The 19674-nt window shown below is 43.1% G+C and overlaps 1 protein-coding gene across 2 annotated transcripts in view; it reads left to right on the forward strand.

Moving 5' to 3' along the window:
• Nucleotides 1–19674, forward strand: part of LOC126190907 (synaptic vesicle glycoprotein 2C-like) — a 477766-nt gene that overhangs the window by 306904 nt on the left and 151188 nt on the right. For both annotated transcript variants that reach the window (XM_049931535.1, XM_049931536.1), the window contains exon 5: nt 19369–19490. In XM_049931535.1, coding sequence (XP_049787492.1) covers nt 19369–19490 — 122 coding nt within the window. The remainder of the gene's footprint in view (nt 1–19368; nt 19491–19674) is intronic.

Consider the following 19674-nt stretch of genomic DNA (forward strand, 5'->3'; position numbering starts at 1 on the left):
CTCGCCCTTCTGCCCTCCAGATAGTGTGGAGTTGTTCACAGTTGGTAGCCCATTTTGATAAGGGGAGACTGATCAATTTCATTAGGGTTACAAGTTCATAGTATATAGTTATCACCAAATTATCACCTTCTACTGAAATCACAAAGTCGTCCATGTATGCAGTCTTGTTTATAAGTGGCGCTATGGTGGGAAATGCTATCATACACTTGTCGACAAGTTCTCTTAGTGTTGCAGAAAGTAAAAATGGGCTGCAGGTCAGGCCGAATGGGAGTCTGTTAAAACGGTATTCTGTTAGTTCGTCCGTCGTTTGAAGATTTCCTGTTTGATCCTGGCTAATCTTGAACCAGAAGAATCTGGTCAAGTCTTTGTCCTTTTCGTTCAAGGTTAATTGAAGGAAAGCTTGTGTTATGTCTGCGACGATATCCGTAGAATATAGTCTGAAACGCAGTAAAATTTCCAGAATCTCTGGTAATAGGTTCGGTCCTACTTCTAATACCTCATTCAGAGAAGGTGCATTGTTTTCGTGAGATGAAGCGTCAAAGACTATTCTCCACTTAGTGGTTCAGTATTTCTCCTTCCTCATTGCATGATGAGGGAGATAAAATAGCTCCTTTGCTGAGAGTGGGGTGGGAGCGACCTCTACTTGCCCCTTCGTAATGTAGTCTAGCATAAGATCGAAATACATTTGCTTAAAGGTCTCTTGACGTTGAAATCTTTCCCTAAGGTGCTTGAATCGTTTTTCCACGATCAGTCTGTTACTCAAAAGCACTGTATGTTGTCTTTTAGGAAGTGTAACCACTGCCCGATGATCCTTTATAGAGAGAGACGCTCTAAACTCTTCAAGAAGTTTAGTATCCTTGTTGTTCACAGGTAGATCCTGATCGGCAGTAATCCCTATAGTTTCCAAGTCCCAAAAGCGTCTGAAATCATTGTGCGAGTGCAGATAAGATCGGTCAGTCTGAGCAAAATTTACCACGGTTGCATGCACACAGGCTTGTGACTTGTTACCACTAAGTATCCAGCCAAACAGAGAAGGAACTAACACTAAGGTTTCAGAGATGCATATGGGCGGATTGTGCTTCACTATCTTCCAATAAAAATCTCCTCCTGCAAGAATCTCCACAGTAAGATCTTCCGTTGAATCGGTTTTCGGATCTGCTAGCTTGATCTTATGGGCATCTGCTAAACTCTTTATATGTTGTGGAACTGAAGGCTGGCGAGAAATAACGTGAGTACTTTCGAAGGCAGTAAGTGGCACTGAAGAATTCTGCCGAAGTCCCTTCATATTAAACTGAACAAGCCTGCGGTGGCGTGGGCGTGCAGGGTTTGATTCAAAGGAACAAACGGTTAGTTCTTGTCGGTCTACCGTTTGCAGTTTCAGATCATCAATCAGTGATTTTGCTATGAAGCTGGACTGACTACCTGCGTCCAGTAGACATTGCGTTGTCCTGCTCAATCCTGTGCGTCCTGAGACGCATACTTGGGCTGTCTGAAGGTACGTGTATCCGTGGGGAGCGACAGATACCTTTCCCACGGAGGTAACGTTTGTCTGACCCGCAGGACCCCTAATATCCTTTCGTTCCTCACAAATGGACTTATGATGCAGTCTTTTACAGTTAACACACCGAGCCTTTTCTTTCTTTTTGCAATTTGACACTTTGTGCCCACGTTGAAGACAAAGAAAGCCTCTGTTTGCTAGTTTCAATTTATCTATTCGATCATTAACGCGTACGATCTTCTTACAGTCTTGCGCCCAATGACCGCAAGAGTCGCAAAAGACACAGAATGGTTCCTTTACGCTGGTATCCTTCGGAGTCAATCTTTTAGATTTCGCGTGTACGTGAAGTGTAGGCGCTGTGGGAAGATTACTAGAAGTGCTGGAAAATTCACTGCGTATTTTCTGCATGGTAAGCACCACGTCGACTTCCTTGTTCAGAAACTCCATCAGTTGCAAAATGTTTCCTTCGGATATTCCCGTATGCTTGGCGTGAATTATCCAACGGCGGCATATGTCATCCGGAAAAGCACGTAAAATTTTCGGCGCGAGGACTCGGCCGTATCCATTCAAGTCTTCGCCAAGTGCCCGGAGAGCTTGAATACGTCGCTGGCGTTCAATGAATGTTGAATTAAGCTCCTCTGGGGTGGACAGCTTAATTGGTTTTATGGCTTCGAGATAATCTAAGTGGGCTTGAATTATTCGATCCTTGTTGCCATAACGCGCTCGGAGAATCCTCTTCATTTCTGCATACATCTCGACCGTCACCGCAATACCGTCCACTGAATGCTTTCGTTCTCCCGAGAAATAGCCGCGAAGAAAAATGTGTTTATTAATTGTAGTTACCGTCGGATCGTTGTCAACCGACTGCTCAAACTGCTCCCAGAATCGTGCCCATGTCTCGATATCGCCTGAAAAAGGCTCAAGTTTGATCGGCGGAAGTTTTACTGAAGCTGTGGGAACACCCATTGTTACAGATTGTACCGGCAGATTGTCGTGAATCTTTGTCTGCTACCGATTTCACAAGCTGTTTCTCTATTTCATGAGACAATTGAGAAATTGTGAGTTTCGCGGTGTCTACATAATCTTTGCATTTAAGAACATCATCTTCATATTCGTCATCATCCAACAACTCGTGAATATCCTCATCTAATTTAACGAGGCGGTCCAGAATGCTTCCCAATCTGTCATTGTAATATTTATAATCTGCGATTTCCGATGTGTCTGACAACCTTGCAACTTCCGCTACGAGTCGTGTAATGTTTGCTCTTTCTCTCATACGTTTTCTCTTTAGAGAGTGTAACTGTGCTTCTGGTTTGTGGTCTGGCACGTCCATTCCGTCTGATTACTCTAAAGTTTAAAGCGTGTCGGTGAGCGATCAGCTGGTCCTAGTAAGGCATTATCTTTGGTTCGCTAGTCGAAGTAGTTCAATTGATGGTCGCTAGATGGCAGCACAAGTCATAAACAATCTACAGGCGTAGCATAGTATCTGATAATTCGTTAAAGCACTAATCGAACAGCTACAATAGCAGTACACAGCGACAATAATGTAATCAGTTGCCTTCACAAATGGCACTACAAAACATGTTGGGTGATAATTCAATCGAACTTAGCTGTGTATGCAGGCGGTTGTCGTTGAAGAGCTTGTTGCATGGTGTGACAAATCGCTGCAGTAAGCCCCCTCGTAGTATTGCCACATGACGTGCATCCAGAATTCGGTTCACTACGGCAATCGTGGAAATTGTCTCGGGCAAAGTCTATCCCGGGTTTCGGCACCAAAATTTTTATGTCGTGAATCACAGTAGAGCAGCGATTAGCAGTCCAACAACACTTTATTACATAGTCACAGAACATACAATACAACAAGTCAAAGATACATTGTCCTAAGAGTAACCAGTCTCTCACTTGCCCGAAGTACATCACTCTGTGAGAAGGGTAAACAGGGGTGGGAAGTGGCAACAGGCATAAGGAACAGGCCAAGAAATTCTTCTGACAGCTTTGTTATTAATGTACAAAATAGGTTTGACCTGTTGCCTCAGTCAGAAACTGATGAGCCTCTCACAGAAGTATATGTAGACAGGGCTCAACAAGCTTTCAGCAGCAAATTGAATAAGAATGTAGGGAACTCTGCAAAGAGAAATAAAGTCTTGTTGCTAGGTAGTTCACATGCTAGGGGTGTGGGCCAACTTCTGCAGGACGAATTTGGGTCAGAATACCAGGTCACAAGTTTTTTCAAACCTAGTGCTGGACTGGGGCAGGTTACAGAGGATTTAGGTTCACTATGTAGAGGCTTTACTAAGGAAGATACCGTGGTTATTGTGGGTGGGCCGGGCAACAGTATTGACAGAGATCCGGGGTACAGCATAGAGTGTGACCTGACAAAGATTGCATCAACGTCGAGTCATACCAGTGTTGGGTTTGTGTCGGTTCTGGAGTGCCACGACCGACCTCATTTGAGCTCTTCTGTCAGGAGAGTTAATTTGGAGTTGGAACAGCTACTTGGATCTGGTACAGGGTCACACATTGGTGTGGTTCCTGGTGATTCACTCTGTAGGTGGGACTATACTAGACATGGCCTACACCTCAACAAGAAAGGGAAGGGTAAACTGGCTAGGCTGATAGCAGGAAATTTAAAGGGGGGAGGAACTACATCTCATGGTGGAAACTCTTTTTTAGTGTAAGATCAGTGTTCAGTGGGAAACTCTGCCAGGCAAGTACTAAAGATGATAAAAACGTTCAAGATACTCACAAAAGTAAAGTGAAAAATAATGTTAGCATATTTCATCAAAATATTGGGGGACTGAAGAATAAAATTGATGAGCTTCTGCTTTGTTTAGAAGATATAGAACAGACACAAGCAGACATATTTAAAGACAAAGAGTCTGCCCAAACTCTTTGTCTTTAAATATGTCTGCTTGTGTCTGTGTATGTGTGGATGGATATGTGTGTGGGTGCGAGTGTATACCCGTCCCCTTTTCCCCCTAGGGTAAGTCTTTCCGTTCCCGGGACTGGAATGAGTCCTTACCCTCTCCCTTAAAACCCACATCCTTTCGTCTTTCCCTCTCCTTCCCTCTTTCCTGATGAGGCAACAGTTTGTTGCGAAAGCTTGAATTTTGTGTGTATCTTTGTGTTCGTTTGTGTGTCTGTCGACCTGCCAGCACTTTCATTTGGTAAGTCACAACATCTTTGTTTTTAGGTATATTTTTCCTACGTGGAATCTTTCCTTCTAATATATATGAATATAATAGAGGGAAACATTCCACGTGGGAAAAATATATTTAAAAAGAAAGATGATGAGACTTACCAAACAAAAGCGCTGGCAGGTCGATAGACACACAAACAAACACAAACATACACACAAAATTCTAGCTTTCGCAACCAACGGTTGCCTCGTCAGGAAAGAAGGAAGGAGAAGGAAAGACAAAAGGATATGGGTTTTAAGGGAGAGGGTAAGGAGTCATTCCAATCCCGGGAGCGGAAAGACTTACCCTAGGGGGAAAAGGGGACGGGTATACACTCGCACACACACACATATCCATCCGCATATACACAGACACAAGCAGACATTTGTAAAGGCACAAACTCTTTGCCTTTACAAATGTCTGCTTGTGTCTGTGTATATGCGGATGGATATGGGTGTGTGTGCGAGTGTATACCTGTCCTTTTTTCCCCCTAAGGTAAGTCTTTCCGCTCCCGGGATTGGAATGACTCCTTACCCTCTCCCTTAAAACCCAAATCCTTTCGTCTTTCCCTCTCCTTCCCTCTTTCCTGATGAGGCAACCGTTGGTTGCGAAAGCTTGAATTTTATGTGTATGTTTGTGTTTGTTTGTATATATATATATATATATATATATATATATATATATATATATATAGTTATAATAGAAGGAAACATTCCACGAAGGAAAAATATACCTAAAAACAAAGATGATGTGACTTACCAAATGAAAGTGCTGGCAGGTCGACAGACACACAAACAAACACAAACATACACACAAAATTCAAGCTTTCACAACAAACTGTTGCCTCATCAGGAAGGAGGGAAGGAGAGGGAAAGACGAAAGGATGTGGGTTTTAAGGGAGAGGGTAAGGAGTCATTCCAGTCCCGGGAGCGGAAAGACTTACCTTAGGGGGAAAAAAGGACGGGTATACACTCGCGCACACACTAACACCAACCTATCCGAACTCCGGAGATGGGAACTTGCTCTTCAATATATCCTCTCTTCCCGTTATCCACCAGGCCTCAATCTCCGCTAATCTCAAATTTCCGCCACTCATACCTCACCTGTCATTCATCAACATCTTTGCCTCTGCACTTCTGCCTCGACTGACATCTCTGCCCAAACTCTTTGTCTTTAAATATGTCTGCTTGTGTCTGTATATGTGTGGATGGATATGTGTGTGTGTGCGCGAGTGTATACCCGTCCTTTTTTCCCCCTAAGGTAAGTCTTTCCGCTCCCGGGACTGGAATGACTCCTTACCCTCTCCCTTAAAACCCACATCCTTTCGTCTTTCCCTCTCCTTCCCTCCTTCCTGATGAGGCAACAGTTTGTTGCGAAAGCTTGAATTTTGTGTGTATGTTTGTGTTTGTTTGTGTGTCTGTCGACCTGCCAGCACTTTCATTTGGTAAGTCACATCATCTTTGTTTTTAGGTATATATATATATATATATATATATATATATATATATATATATATATTAGAAGGAAACATTCCACGTGGAAAAAATATATCTAACAAACAAAAGCGCTGGCAGGTCGATAGACACACAAACAAACACACAAAATTCTAGCTTTCGCAACCAACGGTAGCCTCGTCAGGAAAGAGGGAAGGGGAGGGAAAGACGAAAGGATTTGGGTTTTAAGGGAGAGGGTAAGGAGTCATTCCAATCCCGGGAGCGGAAAGACTTACCTTAGTGGGAAAAAAAGGACAGGTATACACTCGCGCGCACACACACACACACACACACACACACACACACACACACACACATATCCATCCGCATATACACAGACACAAGCAGACATTTGTAAAGGCTAAGAGTTTGGGCAGAGATGTCAGTCGGGGCGGAAGTACAGAGGCAAAGATGATGTTGAAAGACAGGTGAGGTATGAGCAGCGGCAAATTGAAATTAGAAATTAGCGGAGATTGAGGCCTGGCGGATAGTGAGAAGAGAGGATATGCTGAAGGGCAAGTTCCCATCTTCGGGGTTCTGACAGGTTGGTGTTAGTGGGAAGTATCCAGATAACCCGGATGGTGTATCACTGTGCCAAGAATTGCTGGCGTGCACCAAGGCATGTTTAGCCACAGGGTGATCCTCATTACCAACAAACACTGTCTGCCTGTGTCCATTCATGCGAATGGACAGTTGGTTGCTGGTCATTCCCACATAGAAGGCTTCACAGTGTAGGCAGGTCAGTTGGTAAATCACGTGGGTGCTTTCACACGTGGCTCTGCCTTTGATCGTGTACACCTTCCGGGTTATAGGACTGGAGTAGGTGGTGGTGGGAGGGTGCATGGGACAGGTTTTACACCGGGGGCGGTTGCAAGGGTAGGAGCCAGAGGGTAGGGAAGGTGGTTTGGGGATTTCATAGGGATGAACTAAGAGGTTATGAAGGTTAGGTGGACGGCGGAAAGACACACTAGGTGGAGTGGGGAGGATTTCATGAAGGATGGATCTCATTTCAGTGCAGGATTTGAGGAAGTGGTATCCCTGCTGGAGAGCCACATTCAGAATCTGATCCAGTCCCGGAAAGTATCCTGTCACAAGTGGGGCACTTTTGGGGTTCTTCTGTGGGAGGTTCCGGGTTTGAGGAGATGAGGAAGTGGCTCTGGTTATTCCTTCTGTACCAGGTCGGGAGGGTAGTTACGGGATGCGAAAGCTGTTTTCAGGTTGTTGGTGTAATGGTTCAAGGATACCGGACTGGAGCAGATTTGTTTGCCACGAAGATCTAGGCTGTAGGGAAGAGACCGTTTGATGTGGAATGGGTGGCAGCTGTCATAATGGAGATACTGTTGCTTGTTGGTTGGTTTGATGTGGACGGACGTGTGAAGCTGGCCATTGGACAGGTGGAGGTCAACATCAAGGAAAGTGGCATGGGATTTAGAGTAGGACCGGGTGAATCTGATGGAACCAAAGGAGTTGAGGTTGGAGAGGAAATTCTGGAGTTCTTCTTCACTGTGAGTCCATATCATGAAAGTGTCATCAATAAATCTGTACCAAACTTTGGGTTGGCAGGCCTGGGTAACCAAGAAGGCTTCCTCTAAGTGACCCATGAATAGGTTAACGTATGAGGGGGCCATCCTGGTACCCATGGCTGTTCCCTTTAATTGTTGGTATGTCTGGCCTTCGAAAGTGAAGAAGTTGTGGGTCAGGATGAAGCTGGCTAAGGTAATGAGGAAAGAGGTTTTAGGTAGGGTGGCAGGTGATCGGCGTGAAGGGAAGTGCTCCATCACAGCGAGGCCCTGGACATGCGGAATATTTGTGTATAAGGAAGTGGCATCAATGGTTACAAGGATGGTTTCCGGGGGTAACAGACTTGGTAGGGATTCCAGACGTTCGAGAAAGTGGTTGGTGTCTTTGATGAAGGATGGGAGACTGCATGTAATGGGTTGAAGGTATTGATCTACGTAGGCAGAGATGCGTTCCTTGGGGGGTTGGTAACCAGCTAAATGGGACGGCCGGGATGATTGGGTTTGTGAATTTTAGGAAGAAGGTAGAAGGTAGGGGTGCAGGGTGTTGGTGGGGTCAGGAGGTTGATGGAGTCAGGTGAAAGGTTTTGTAGGGGGCCTAAGGTACTGAGGATTCCTTGAAGCTCTGCCTGGACATCAGGAATGGGATTACCTTGGCAAACTTTGTAAGTAGTGTTGTCTGAAAGCTGACACAGTCCCTCAGCCACATACTCCCGACGATCAAGTACCATAGTCGTGGAACCCTTGTCCGCCGGAAGAGTGACGATGGATTGGTCAGCCTTCAGATCACGGATAGCCTGGGCTTCAGCAGTGGTGATGTTGGGAGTAGGATTAAGGTTTTTTAAGAAGGATTGAGAGGCAAGGCTGGAAGTCAGAAATTCCTGGAGGGTTAGGAGAGGGTGATTTTGAGGAAGAGGAGGTGGGTCCCGCTGTGACGGAGGACGGAACTGTTCCAGGCAGGGTACAATTTGGATAGTGTCTTGGGGAGTTGGATCATTAGGAGTAGGATTAGGATCATTTTTTTTCGTGGGAATGTGATATTTCCAGCAGAGAGTACGGGTGTAGGACAGTAAATCTTTGACGAGGGCTGCTTGGTTGAATCTGGGAGTGGGGCTGAAGGTGAGGCCTTTGGATAGGACAGAGGTTTCGGATTGGGATAGAGGTTTGGAGGAAAGGTTAACTACTGAATTGGGGTGTTGTGGTTCCAGATTGTGTTGATTGGAATTTTGAGGTTTTGGAGGGAGTGGAGCTGGAAGTGGGAGATTGAGTAGATGGGAGAGACTGGGTTTGTGTGCAATGAGAGGAGGTTGAGGTTTGCTGGAAAGGTTGTGAAGGGTGAGTGAGTTGCCTTTCCGGAGGTGGGAAACCAGGAGATTGGATAGTTTTTTGAGGTGGAGGGTGGCATGCTGTTCTAATTTGCGGTTGGCCTGTAGGAGGATGCTCTGAACAGCCGGTGTGGATGTGGGAGAGGAAAGATTGAGGACTTTTATTAAGGATAGGAGTTGACGGGTGTGTTGATTGGTTGAGTGGATGTGTAGGTGAAGGATTAGGTGGGTGAGGGCAATGGATTGTTCAGTGTGGAACTGGTATAGGGACTGATGGAAAGAAGGGTTGCAGCCAGAGATGGGAACTTTAAGTGTGACGCCTTTGGGGGTGATGCCAAATGTCAGACAAGCCTGAGAAAATAAAATATGGGAGTGTAATCTGCCTAGGGCGAAGACATGTTTGCGGAGGGTATCCTCTCTTCTCGCTATCCGCCAGGCCTCAATCTCCGCTAATTTCTAATTTCCATTTGCCGCCGTTCATAGCTCACCTGTCTTTCAACAACATCTTTGCCTCTGTACTTCCGCCTCGACTGACATCTCTGCCCAAACTCTGTGCCTTTACAAATGTCCGCTTGTGTCTGTGTATATGCGGATGGATATGTGTGTGTGCGCGAGTGTATACCTGTCCTTTTTTCCCCCTAAGGTAAGTCTTTCCGCTCCCGGGATTGGAATGACTCCTTACCCTCTCCCCTAAAACCCACATCCTTTCATCTTTCCCTTTCCTTCCCTCTTTCCTGACGAAGCAACCGTATGTTGCGAAAGCTTGAATTTTGTGTGTATGTTTGTGTTTGTTTGTGTGTCTGTCGACCTGCCAGTGTTTGATTGGTAAGTCTCATCATCTTTCTTTTTAGATATATTTTTCCGATATGGAATGTTTCCCTCTATTATATTCATAATACGTAACCCACTTCCAAACCATAACCAAAAAAAAAAAATTTTTTTTTTTTCCGCTTTCAACACTACCGCTGCTATAAAATCCACCGTTTCTAGTTCACAAACAGTTCCTTTCAGCTATTAAACAACCTTTTCAGCTAGTTTTAATAACTTTTGCTTTATTTCCATTTCCGTTTTTCTCACATCACAGATCATTTTTAGCCGCTTCCCACAGGTTTTAACGTCATTATTTCTTCATCAGACAATTGTTAGCCTCATTTCCATAATCTGCCACCACCAAACCACTCCTTTTAATACATCCTCACGTAGTTTTTCGAAATTTTCCCGAATTTCTCCACCCTTTAACGTGTTTTGGCGGCAACACATCCACCTCACCTTTATGCACATCGTTGTCTACCTACACAAGTTCACCACAGGATCAACATAGCCCAGCTCTAACCAACACTTTTTCACCTTTTTTCACACCAGATCTTCATTTGCTTTCTAGTTCACTTTTATCTCTCCCCATATATTTTTATATTTATTTTCATTTTCATTTCAGCCTCATGTTACACTTTCCACCTTCTAGTACCATGTCACCCTCACAACACATCCACAACGACCCCATTAAGTTTTATTTACACTCCCTCCGCAAACATGCCTTCGCCCTAGCCAGATTACACTCCCATATTTTATTTTCTCAGGCTTGTCTGACATTTGGCATCACCCCCAAAGGCGTCACACTTAAAGTTCCCATCTCTGGCTGCAACCCTTCTTTCCATCAGTCCCTATACCAGTTCCACACTGAACAATCCATTGCCCTCACCCACCTAATCCTTCACCTACACATCCACTCAGCCAATCAACACACCCGTCAACTCCTATCCTTAATAAAAGTCCTCAATCTTTCCTCTCCCACATCCACACCGGCTGTTCAGAGCATCCTCCTACAGGCCAACCGCAAATTAGAACAGCATGCCACCCTCCACCTTAAAAAACTATCCAATCTCCTGGTTTCCCACCTCCGGAAAGGCAACTCACTCACCCTTCACAACCTTTCCAGCAAACCTCAACCTCCTCTCATTGCACACAAACCCAGTCTCTCCCATCTACTCAATCTCCCACTTCCAGCTCCACTCCCTCCAAAACCTCAAAATTCCAATCAACACAATCTGGAACCACAACACCCCAATTCAGTAGTTAACCTTTCCTCCAAACCTCTATCCCAATCCGAAACCTCTGTCCTATCCAAAGGCCTCACCTTCAGCCCCACTCCCAGATTCAACCAAGCAGCCCTCGTCAAAGATTTACTGTCCTACACCCGTACTCTCTGCTGGAAATATCACATTCCCACGAAAAAAAATGATCCTAATCCTACTCCTAATGATCCAACTCCCCAAGACACTATCCAAATTGTACCCTGCCTGGAACAGTTCCGTCCTCCGTCACAGCGGGACCCACCTCCTCTTCCTCAAAATCACCCTCTCCTAACCCTCCAGGAATTTCTGACTTCCAGCCTTGCCTCTCAATCCTTCTTAAAAAACCTTAATCCTACTCCCAACATCACCACTGCTGAAGCCCAGGCTATCCGTGATCTGAAGGCTGACCAATCCATCGTCATTCTTCCGGCGGACAAGGGTTCCACGAATATGGTACTTGATCGTCGGGAGTATGTGGCTGAGGGACTGTGTCAGCTTTCAGACAACACTACTTACAAAGTTTGCCAAGGTAATCCCATTTCTGATGTCCAGGCAGAGCTTCAAGGAATCCTCAGTACCTTAGGCCCCCTACAAAACCTTTCACCTGACTCCATCAACCTCCTGACCCCACCAACACCCTGCACCCCTACCTTCTACCTTCTTCCTAAAATTCACAAACCCAATCATCCCGGCCGTCCCATTTAGCTGGTTACCAACCCCCCAAGGAACGCATCTCTGCCTACGTAGATCAATACCTTCAACCCATTACATGCAGTCTCCCATCCTTCATCAAAGACACCAACCACTTTCTTGAACGTCTGGAATCCCTACCAAGTCTGTTACCCCCGGAAACCATCCTTGTAACCATTGATGCCACTTCCTTATACACAAATATTCCGCATGTCCATGGCCTCGCTGCGATGGACCACTTCCTTTCACGCCGATCACCTGCCACCCTACCTAAAACCTCTTTCCTCATTACCTTAGCCAGCTTCATCCTGACCCACAACTTCTTCACTTTCGAAGGCCAGACATACCAACAATTAAAGGGAACAGCCATGGGTACCAGAATGGCCCCCTCATATGCCAACCTATTCATGGGTCGCTTAGAGGAAGCCTTCTTGGTTACCCAGGCCTGCCAACCCAAAGTTTGGTACAGATTTATTGATGACATTTTCATGATATGGACTCACAGTGAACAAGAACTCCAGAACTTCCTCTCCAACCTCAACTCCTTTGGTTCCATCAGATTCACCCGGTCCTACTCTAAATCCCATGCCACTTTCCTTGATGTTGACTTCCACCTGTCCAATGGCCAGCTTCACACGTCCGTCCACATCAAACCCACCAACAAGCAACAGTACCTCCATTATGACAGCTGCCACCCATTCCACATCAAACGGTCCCTTCCCTACAGCCTAGGTCTTCATGGCAAACGAATCTGCTCCAGTCCGGTAACCTTGAACCATTACACCAACAACCTGAAAACAGCTTTCGCATCCCGTAACTACCCTCCTGACCTGGTACAGAAGGAAATAACCAGAGCCACTTCCTCATCTCCTCAAACCCGGAACCTCCCACAGAACAACCCCAAAAGTGCCCCACTTGTGACAGGATACTTTCCGGGACTGGATCAGATTCTGAATGTGGCTCTCCAGCAGGGATACCACTTCCTCAAATCCTGCCCTGAAATGAGATCCATCCTTCATGAAATCCTCCCCACTCCACCTAGTGTGTCTTTCCGCCGTCCACCTAACCTTCATAACCTCTTAGTTCATCCCTATGAAATCCCCAAACCACCTTCCCTACTCTCTGGCTTCTACCCTTGTAACCGCCCCCAGTGTAAAACCTGTCCCATGCACCCTCCCACCACCACCTACTCCAGTCCTGTAACCCGGAAGGTGTACACGATCAAAGGCAGAGCCACGTGTAAAAGCACCCACGTGATTTACCAACTGACCTGCCTACACTGTGAAGCCTTCTATGTGGGAATGACCAGCAACAAACTGTCCATTCGCATGAATGGACACAGGCAGACAGTGTTTGTTGGTAATGAGGATCACCCTGTGGCTAAACATGCCTTGGTGCACGGCCAGTACTTCTTGGCACAGTGATACACCGTCCGGGTTATCTGGATACTTCCCACTAACACCAACCTGTCAGAACTCCGGAGATGGGAACTTGCCCTTCAGCATATCCTCTCTTCTCACTATCCGCCAGGCCTCAATCTCCGCTAATTTCTAATTTCAATTTGCCTCCGCTCATACCTCACCTGTATTTGAACAACATCTTTGCCTCTGTACTTTCGCCTTGACTGACATCTCTGCCCAAACTCTTTGCCTTTACGAATGTCTGCTTGTGTCTGTGTATATGCGGATGGATATGTGTGTGTGTGCGAGTGAGTGTATACCTGTCCTTTTTTCCCCCTAAGGTAAGTCTTTCCGCTCCCGGGATTGGTATGACTTCTTACCCTCTCCCTTAAAACCCACATCCTTTCGTCTTTCCCTCTCCTTCCCTCTTTCCTGATGAGGCAACAGTTTGTTGCGAAAGCTTGAATTTTGTGTGTATGTTTGTGTTCGTTTGTGTGTCTGTCGACCTGCCAGCACTTTCATCTTTGTTTTTTAGGTATATATATATATATATATATATATATATATATGACTATAATAGAGGGAAACGTTCCACGTGGGAAAAAGCATATATATATATATATATATATTATTATTCACGTTTGGGCCCTACTGGACCACGCGAAGTACAATCATGGGGCATTCAGTTATTTTCTTTTAGACTTTCTCTCTGCCCAAATTGTTTTCATTCTCTCGGAATGAGCACTTTTCCTTTCATCAGACCATGTGGTTCCAGTTTTCTTTGGTTTTTCAGCTTGACCAACTACCCAGTCATATATATATATATATATAAAGAAAGATGATGAGACTTACCAAACAAAAGCGCTGGCAGGTCGATAGACACACAAAAAAAAAATAAACACAAACATACACACAAAATTCTAGCTTTCGCAACCAACGGTTGCCTCGTCAGGAAAGAGGGAAGGAGAGGGAAAGACAAAAGGATTTGGGTTTTAAGGGAGAGGGTAAGGAGTCATTCCAATCTTACCCTCTCCCTTAAAACCCAAATCTTTTTGTCTTTCCCTCACCTTCCCTCTTTCCTGACGAGGCAACCGTTGGTTGCGAAAGCTAGAATTTTGTGTGTATGTTTGTGTTTTTTTTTGTGTGTCTATCGACCTGCCAGCACTTTTGTTTGGTAAGTCTCATCATCTTTCTTTTTAGATATATTTTTCCTACGTGGAATGTTTCCCTATATATATATATATATATATATATATATATATATATATACCTAAAAGCAAAGATGATGTGACTTACCAAATGAAAGTGCTGGCAGGTCGACAGACACACAAACGAACACAAACAGACACACAAAATTCAAGCTTTCGCAACAAACTGTTGCCTCATCAGGAAAGAGGGAAGGAGAGGGAAAGACGAAAGGATGTGGGTTTTAAGGGAGAGGGTAAGGACTCATTCCAGTCCCGGGAGCGGAAAGACTTACCCTAGGGGGAAAAAGGGACGGGTATACACTCGCACCCACACACATATCCATCCACACATATACAGACACAAGCAGACATATTTAAAGACAAAGAGTCTGCCCAAACTCCAGTCCTCATCCCGGGACTGGAATGAGTCCTTACCCTCTCCCTTAAAACCCACATCCTTTCGTCTTTCCCTCTCCTTCCCTCTTTCCTGATGAGGCAACAGTTTGTTGCGAAAGCTTGAATTTTGTGTGTATGTTTGTGTTCGTTTGTGTGTCTGTCGACCTGCCAGCACTTTCATTTGGTAAGTCACATCATCTTTGTTTTTAGGTATATTTTTCCTTCGTGGAATGTTTCCTTCTATTATATATTTTCCCCAGTTGCTAATCTGTCCAGGTGACGATTTCCCTGAAGTCTTAGTGCATTTACTTAACATTCGTGTGCATCAGTGGCATTGAAAAGAGAACCAAAAAGGACCTTAATGGGAAGCTGATATCTTTTGTTGTTATTATTATTATTATTATTCACATTTGGGCCGAATAGGATCGCACAATGTACAACCAGTCAATGTTGCTTTTGATGGTTGGCCTTCTTTTGTGTCCAAATTTGTTTCATCATTTCAGAATGAAATATCTTTCTTTCATCAGACCACAGTGTTCCAGTCTGTTTTCTAATTTACCTGTGACCAACTTTCCAATCACATATCTTTTGTCGGAGTATTTTTCTATTTGTAATGTCTGCCTCAGTTATATCAGCTACTTTACGATCCTCCTTAATTGCAGCGATGATTTAATTGGCTCAGTTTTGGTCTTTCTTCTGTTTTTGCAGAATTCTACTATTTGTTTTGTCAACCTAGTGGGTGCCATTTATTTAATGTGGTCATAAAATTTAAGTCTTCATCTTCTCATGTCCCCATGTATGTGTGTATTGTTCTGTTTCCTTATTCCTTCTCAGCCTATAAGTTTCTTCAGCAGTAATTGTAGGGCCTAATATTTTCCTAATAATCTTTCTTTCTTTCTTCCTTTCGAATTTCTTCAGTATTCATCTTTCTATTTAATATTAAAGTTTCTGCTCCATAAAGACACTCAAGTTTGATTACAGTGCTGTAATGTCTAAGTTTACTAAAATTAGAAAGTGATTTTTTTATTATAAATATTTTGTGTTAATCTGAATGCAGTTGCCATTTTTTGACAGCGAACTTCATTTGTAACTTCTTGAAGACCGTTTTATTGTATGATTTCCCCAAAGTATTTAAATTGAGAAACACTTTTTATTTTTCCATGTTCTGTGTTCAAAAACTTTGGTGCTTTTTTGTTGCATGTTAGATATTTGTAGTATTACTTTTTCTGCAACTTCTTTAAGAATTTCAATTTGTTTTCGAGCTGTGGTAATATCCCTAGTTAAGTGTCAGATCATCAGCAAAGGCGAGGCAATCTACTCTAATATTACTTCTACCTAACTCGATTGATTGATCTATATTTTGATTCGACTTTTTGCTCTTGCCATTCTGTAATTACCTTTTCCAAAACATAATTAAACACTAATGGGGAGAATCCATCTTCCTGTCTAATACCAGTCTTTATATCAAATGGTTCAGAAATTTCCCCCATGAATTTAACTTTAGATCTAGTGTCAGTTAACATTACCTTAATCAGTGTTAGAGTTTTATTATCTAGTAAGTGTTCCTTTAAAATTTGGAAAAGTTTTAAATTAAGAATTTGTTCCAGACAGGATCTGTTTGGTCTAAAGCCTGCTTGGCATTCACCAATTTTAGGATCTAACAGTTCTTGGGCTCAATCAAGTAAACATTGCAAGAGAATTTTGTATGTGACCAGGACAAGAGAAATTCCTTGGTAATTATTAACATCAGTTCTATCCCTTTTTTATGCAATGGATTAATTAGGGCAGTTTTCCTGTCCTCAGCTATTTTCTCAATTTGCCAGATATGTCTATATTATAGTGTCAGAGCCAGTCGATTTTATTAGTTTGCCAATTATACCATCTTCTCCAGATGCTATAATGTTTTTAAGTCTCTCAACTTGTTTAGTTATTTTGATTTCATCAGGTTCTTTAGAGTTAGGGTTGGCGTTACTAGTTTGCTGTGGTTAGAATTTATTTGCTGGTTGTGGACAGTTTATTCGTTTTTCAAAATAATCAGCAAGTACCTTACAATTTATCTTGTTGTTAAAAGCCAAACTGCTGTTCTCATTTTTGAAGTAAAGACTTTGAGGTTGGTAATCTATTAGTTTCATTTTGAATGTTTTATAAAAGTTTCTTGTATTGTTCTTTTGGAAGTCTCTTTCAATTTCTAAAAGTTGGGCATTTTCATAGTTTCTTTTAGTCTCTCAGATTAATTTAGAAGTTTGTTTACTTACAGTTAGAATGGTATTGTACACATTTTCAGTTTTATTACTATTCCAGTTTTTGAATGCCTCATGCCTAGACTCAACTGCTGTTTCACAATCCACATTCCACCAATGGTGTTTTTGTTTCTTAAGGTGGAATTAAATTTTGAGCTGTTTTGATGAACTTTCCTTTCAGGCTTTGCGAATTGTTGGGTTGTTTTTCATCAAGTTCACTTTTTAGAGTTGGGTTTATTTTAGCAGTGTCTAATTTTGGGATAACATTTTTTGTTTTGAAGAGTTTTTGAGGTTGAAGCTTTACTTTTATACGCATCAAATAATGGTCAGAATCAGATCAGCCCCTTTCCTAACTTGGACATTTAAAATTTCTTTGTAGTTAGGGTATGAAATTGCTAAGATTGATTTGAAATTCCCCATATGTGTTGATATTATTTTAAGGTTAAAATTTTTGCATGTTTCAACAAGCATTAGGCCATTTTGGTTTGTCCATTTATGTGCAGGAAATCCAACTACTGTTTTCTTATATTTTTTTCTCTGTACCTAATTGAACATTAAAATCAGCCATTATGTAACTACTTCAGGGTTTTTTTAGGGTTATCCTCATTGACTGGCATATGGGGGTTAATTAAGGTGTATGCTTTATTGGTGCATTTAAAAGAAATTGTCATTGGTCTATTGTTAATGGATTTTATCTCAGTTATTGAATTTAAAATATTTTTGGAGACTGCAAAAGCAGCTCACAGATGTGGTGTACTATTAAGTATTCTTTTATTAGTTTTACTTTTAAAAAGATGATAATTGCCAAAATCCATGGTGTTATTGTCTGTCATGTGTTTCTTAAAGTACTAAAATTTAAATCTTCTGTTCTTTTATTTTATGTCCCAGTTTATGAAGTACATTTGGTTGCAAAAGTGTTTGTGTGTTAAGTGCTGCAAAAAAGTATTTGTTTTGGTTTTAAGTTGGTCAGAGGACTCCAACTTCCTCTGTTGAATCACATTTTAACTTGGCCACCCCAAAATCTGAAAGACCAGTTGCGCTGGTGATACTGGCAGTGGACTGATCACTTTGGATAATATTGTGGTTATCAAAATGCTCCACAATGATGGTACCTGAAATCAGGTGGGGGAGAGTAGACTCATTGAGTGAACTCATAGTGTTAATACTGGAAGGGTTAATTCCAAATATACTCGTAAATTTCAGCCATGCCACTGGTGAACAGACGCTGACCACTTTGCTGCTCATCCAGACTAGAATAATTTCTACATCCTTCCCCAGGTCTGTGACTACCAATTAGCATCCTTGGGACTGAATAATGTGGTGCCCACAACGTCCCCACCATTCCCGAAGTAGTATTCCACTGGCGACACAATAAATGAAATATCTTTGTCCATCCGTAGGCCATATCTACTCCCAACCTCTTGCAGCATCTGTCATATCCCCACGGAAGGCCCAGGTATGAGACTTGTCATATGCAGCCAACCAATGCATCCTATTTCAGTTCAGTCACAGGTGCATCTTTCCCTATTAGAGGTAGGACCTCCTATGAAAGCAGTGCACAGTCTTTTACATGGGCATTGCCATCAAGCAGTTGTCAACCTGAATGAATATTGACCTTGAAACTGAGACTAGGTGCAGAGCTGACCACACTGTGGCTGAAGATGTTGCTGAGCACAAGATCCATAACGTCATTGTGGTTGCATCCAAAATTGTGTCACCTGGACCCTCTAAAAACACTCCCTTTGCTGCCCCCTCCTCTTCTGGAGTACCAGCTTCTGTGAACTAACCCCTATGCCACAGCCACCTTCAGCCCTGTCCCCACTTCCTCCAGCTCTCTGATTCTGTACTCACATCATTCTGTACTCAGTCTCTCTTCCTCAGTTATATCTACCTCACTCAACCCACCCCTCTATAACATCATGTGCCTGCACCATGGCGAGCTTGCCAGTGGGACATTCATATATCATCCCTTGCTGCCTCTCCTTCCCAGTCCACAGCCAACCTCCCCTCCTCCATGTCCCCACCTCCTTTCTTCTCTTACCAAAATCAGCTGACACAACCCATAAACCCAATCAGTTTTCTACTATTTAGCACAGTAACACTATGATATTACTGAGAGTGAGTGAGTGAGTGAGTGAGTGAGTTTGCGTGTGTGCGCGTGTGTGCGCGTGTGTGCACGCGCGTGTGTGGACATGCGCACGCTTTATGCTTTAGCACAGTAAAAATGTGATATTACATAATTTTAAGTAATCCAGTTGTATTGCATTTATATGTAATGTACAACCTTGACTGCTTTCCACATCCTGCAGACACCTCTTCAAGGGATCCATGGAATATGAGTGATGTAATGTTACCTTATCTTTCTTTACAGAATTTGTGGTCCTATTTCTATACAGAAAACATTTATATCAGAATTTCATTGTGCGAAATACAGAACAAGGGTACTGATGGCGTCTGGACTCTTTGTAGCTCTTTCTACAATCGTCATTCCAGGTGAAAGAAACACTTAATATGGTACTAGAAATAGATAGGTGACTATATTAAATTATCATCGTTTTTACACTAAAACAGTTTTCTTGTACATGTGGTCTGATTTTCTTTCTTTTTTCGCAATTTTTTTACAAGGCTGCTACTCATTTTAAAGATGCACTGACAAGCCAGAAAAATTAACACTGAG

Source organism: Schistocerca cancellata, chromosome 6, assembly GCF_023864275.1.
Source record: "Schistocerca cancellata isolate TAMUIC-IGC-003103 chromosome 6, iqSchCanc2.1, whole genome shotgun sequence".
In the NCBI taxonomy this organism is placed as follows: Eukaryota; Metazoa; Arthropoda; class Insecta; order Orthoptera; family Acrididae; genus Schistocerca; species Schistocerca cancellata.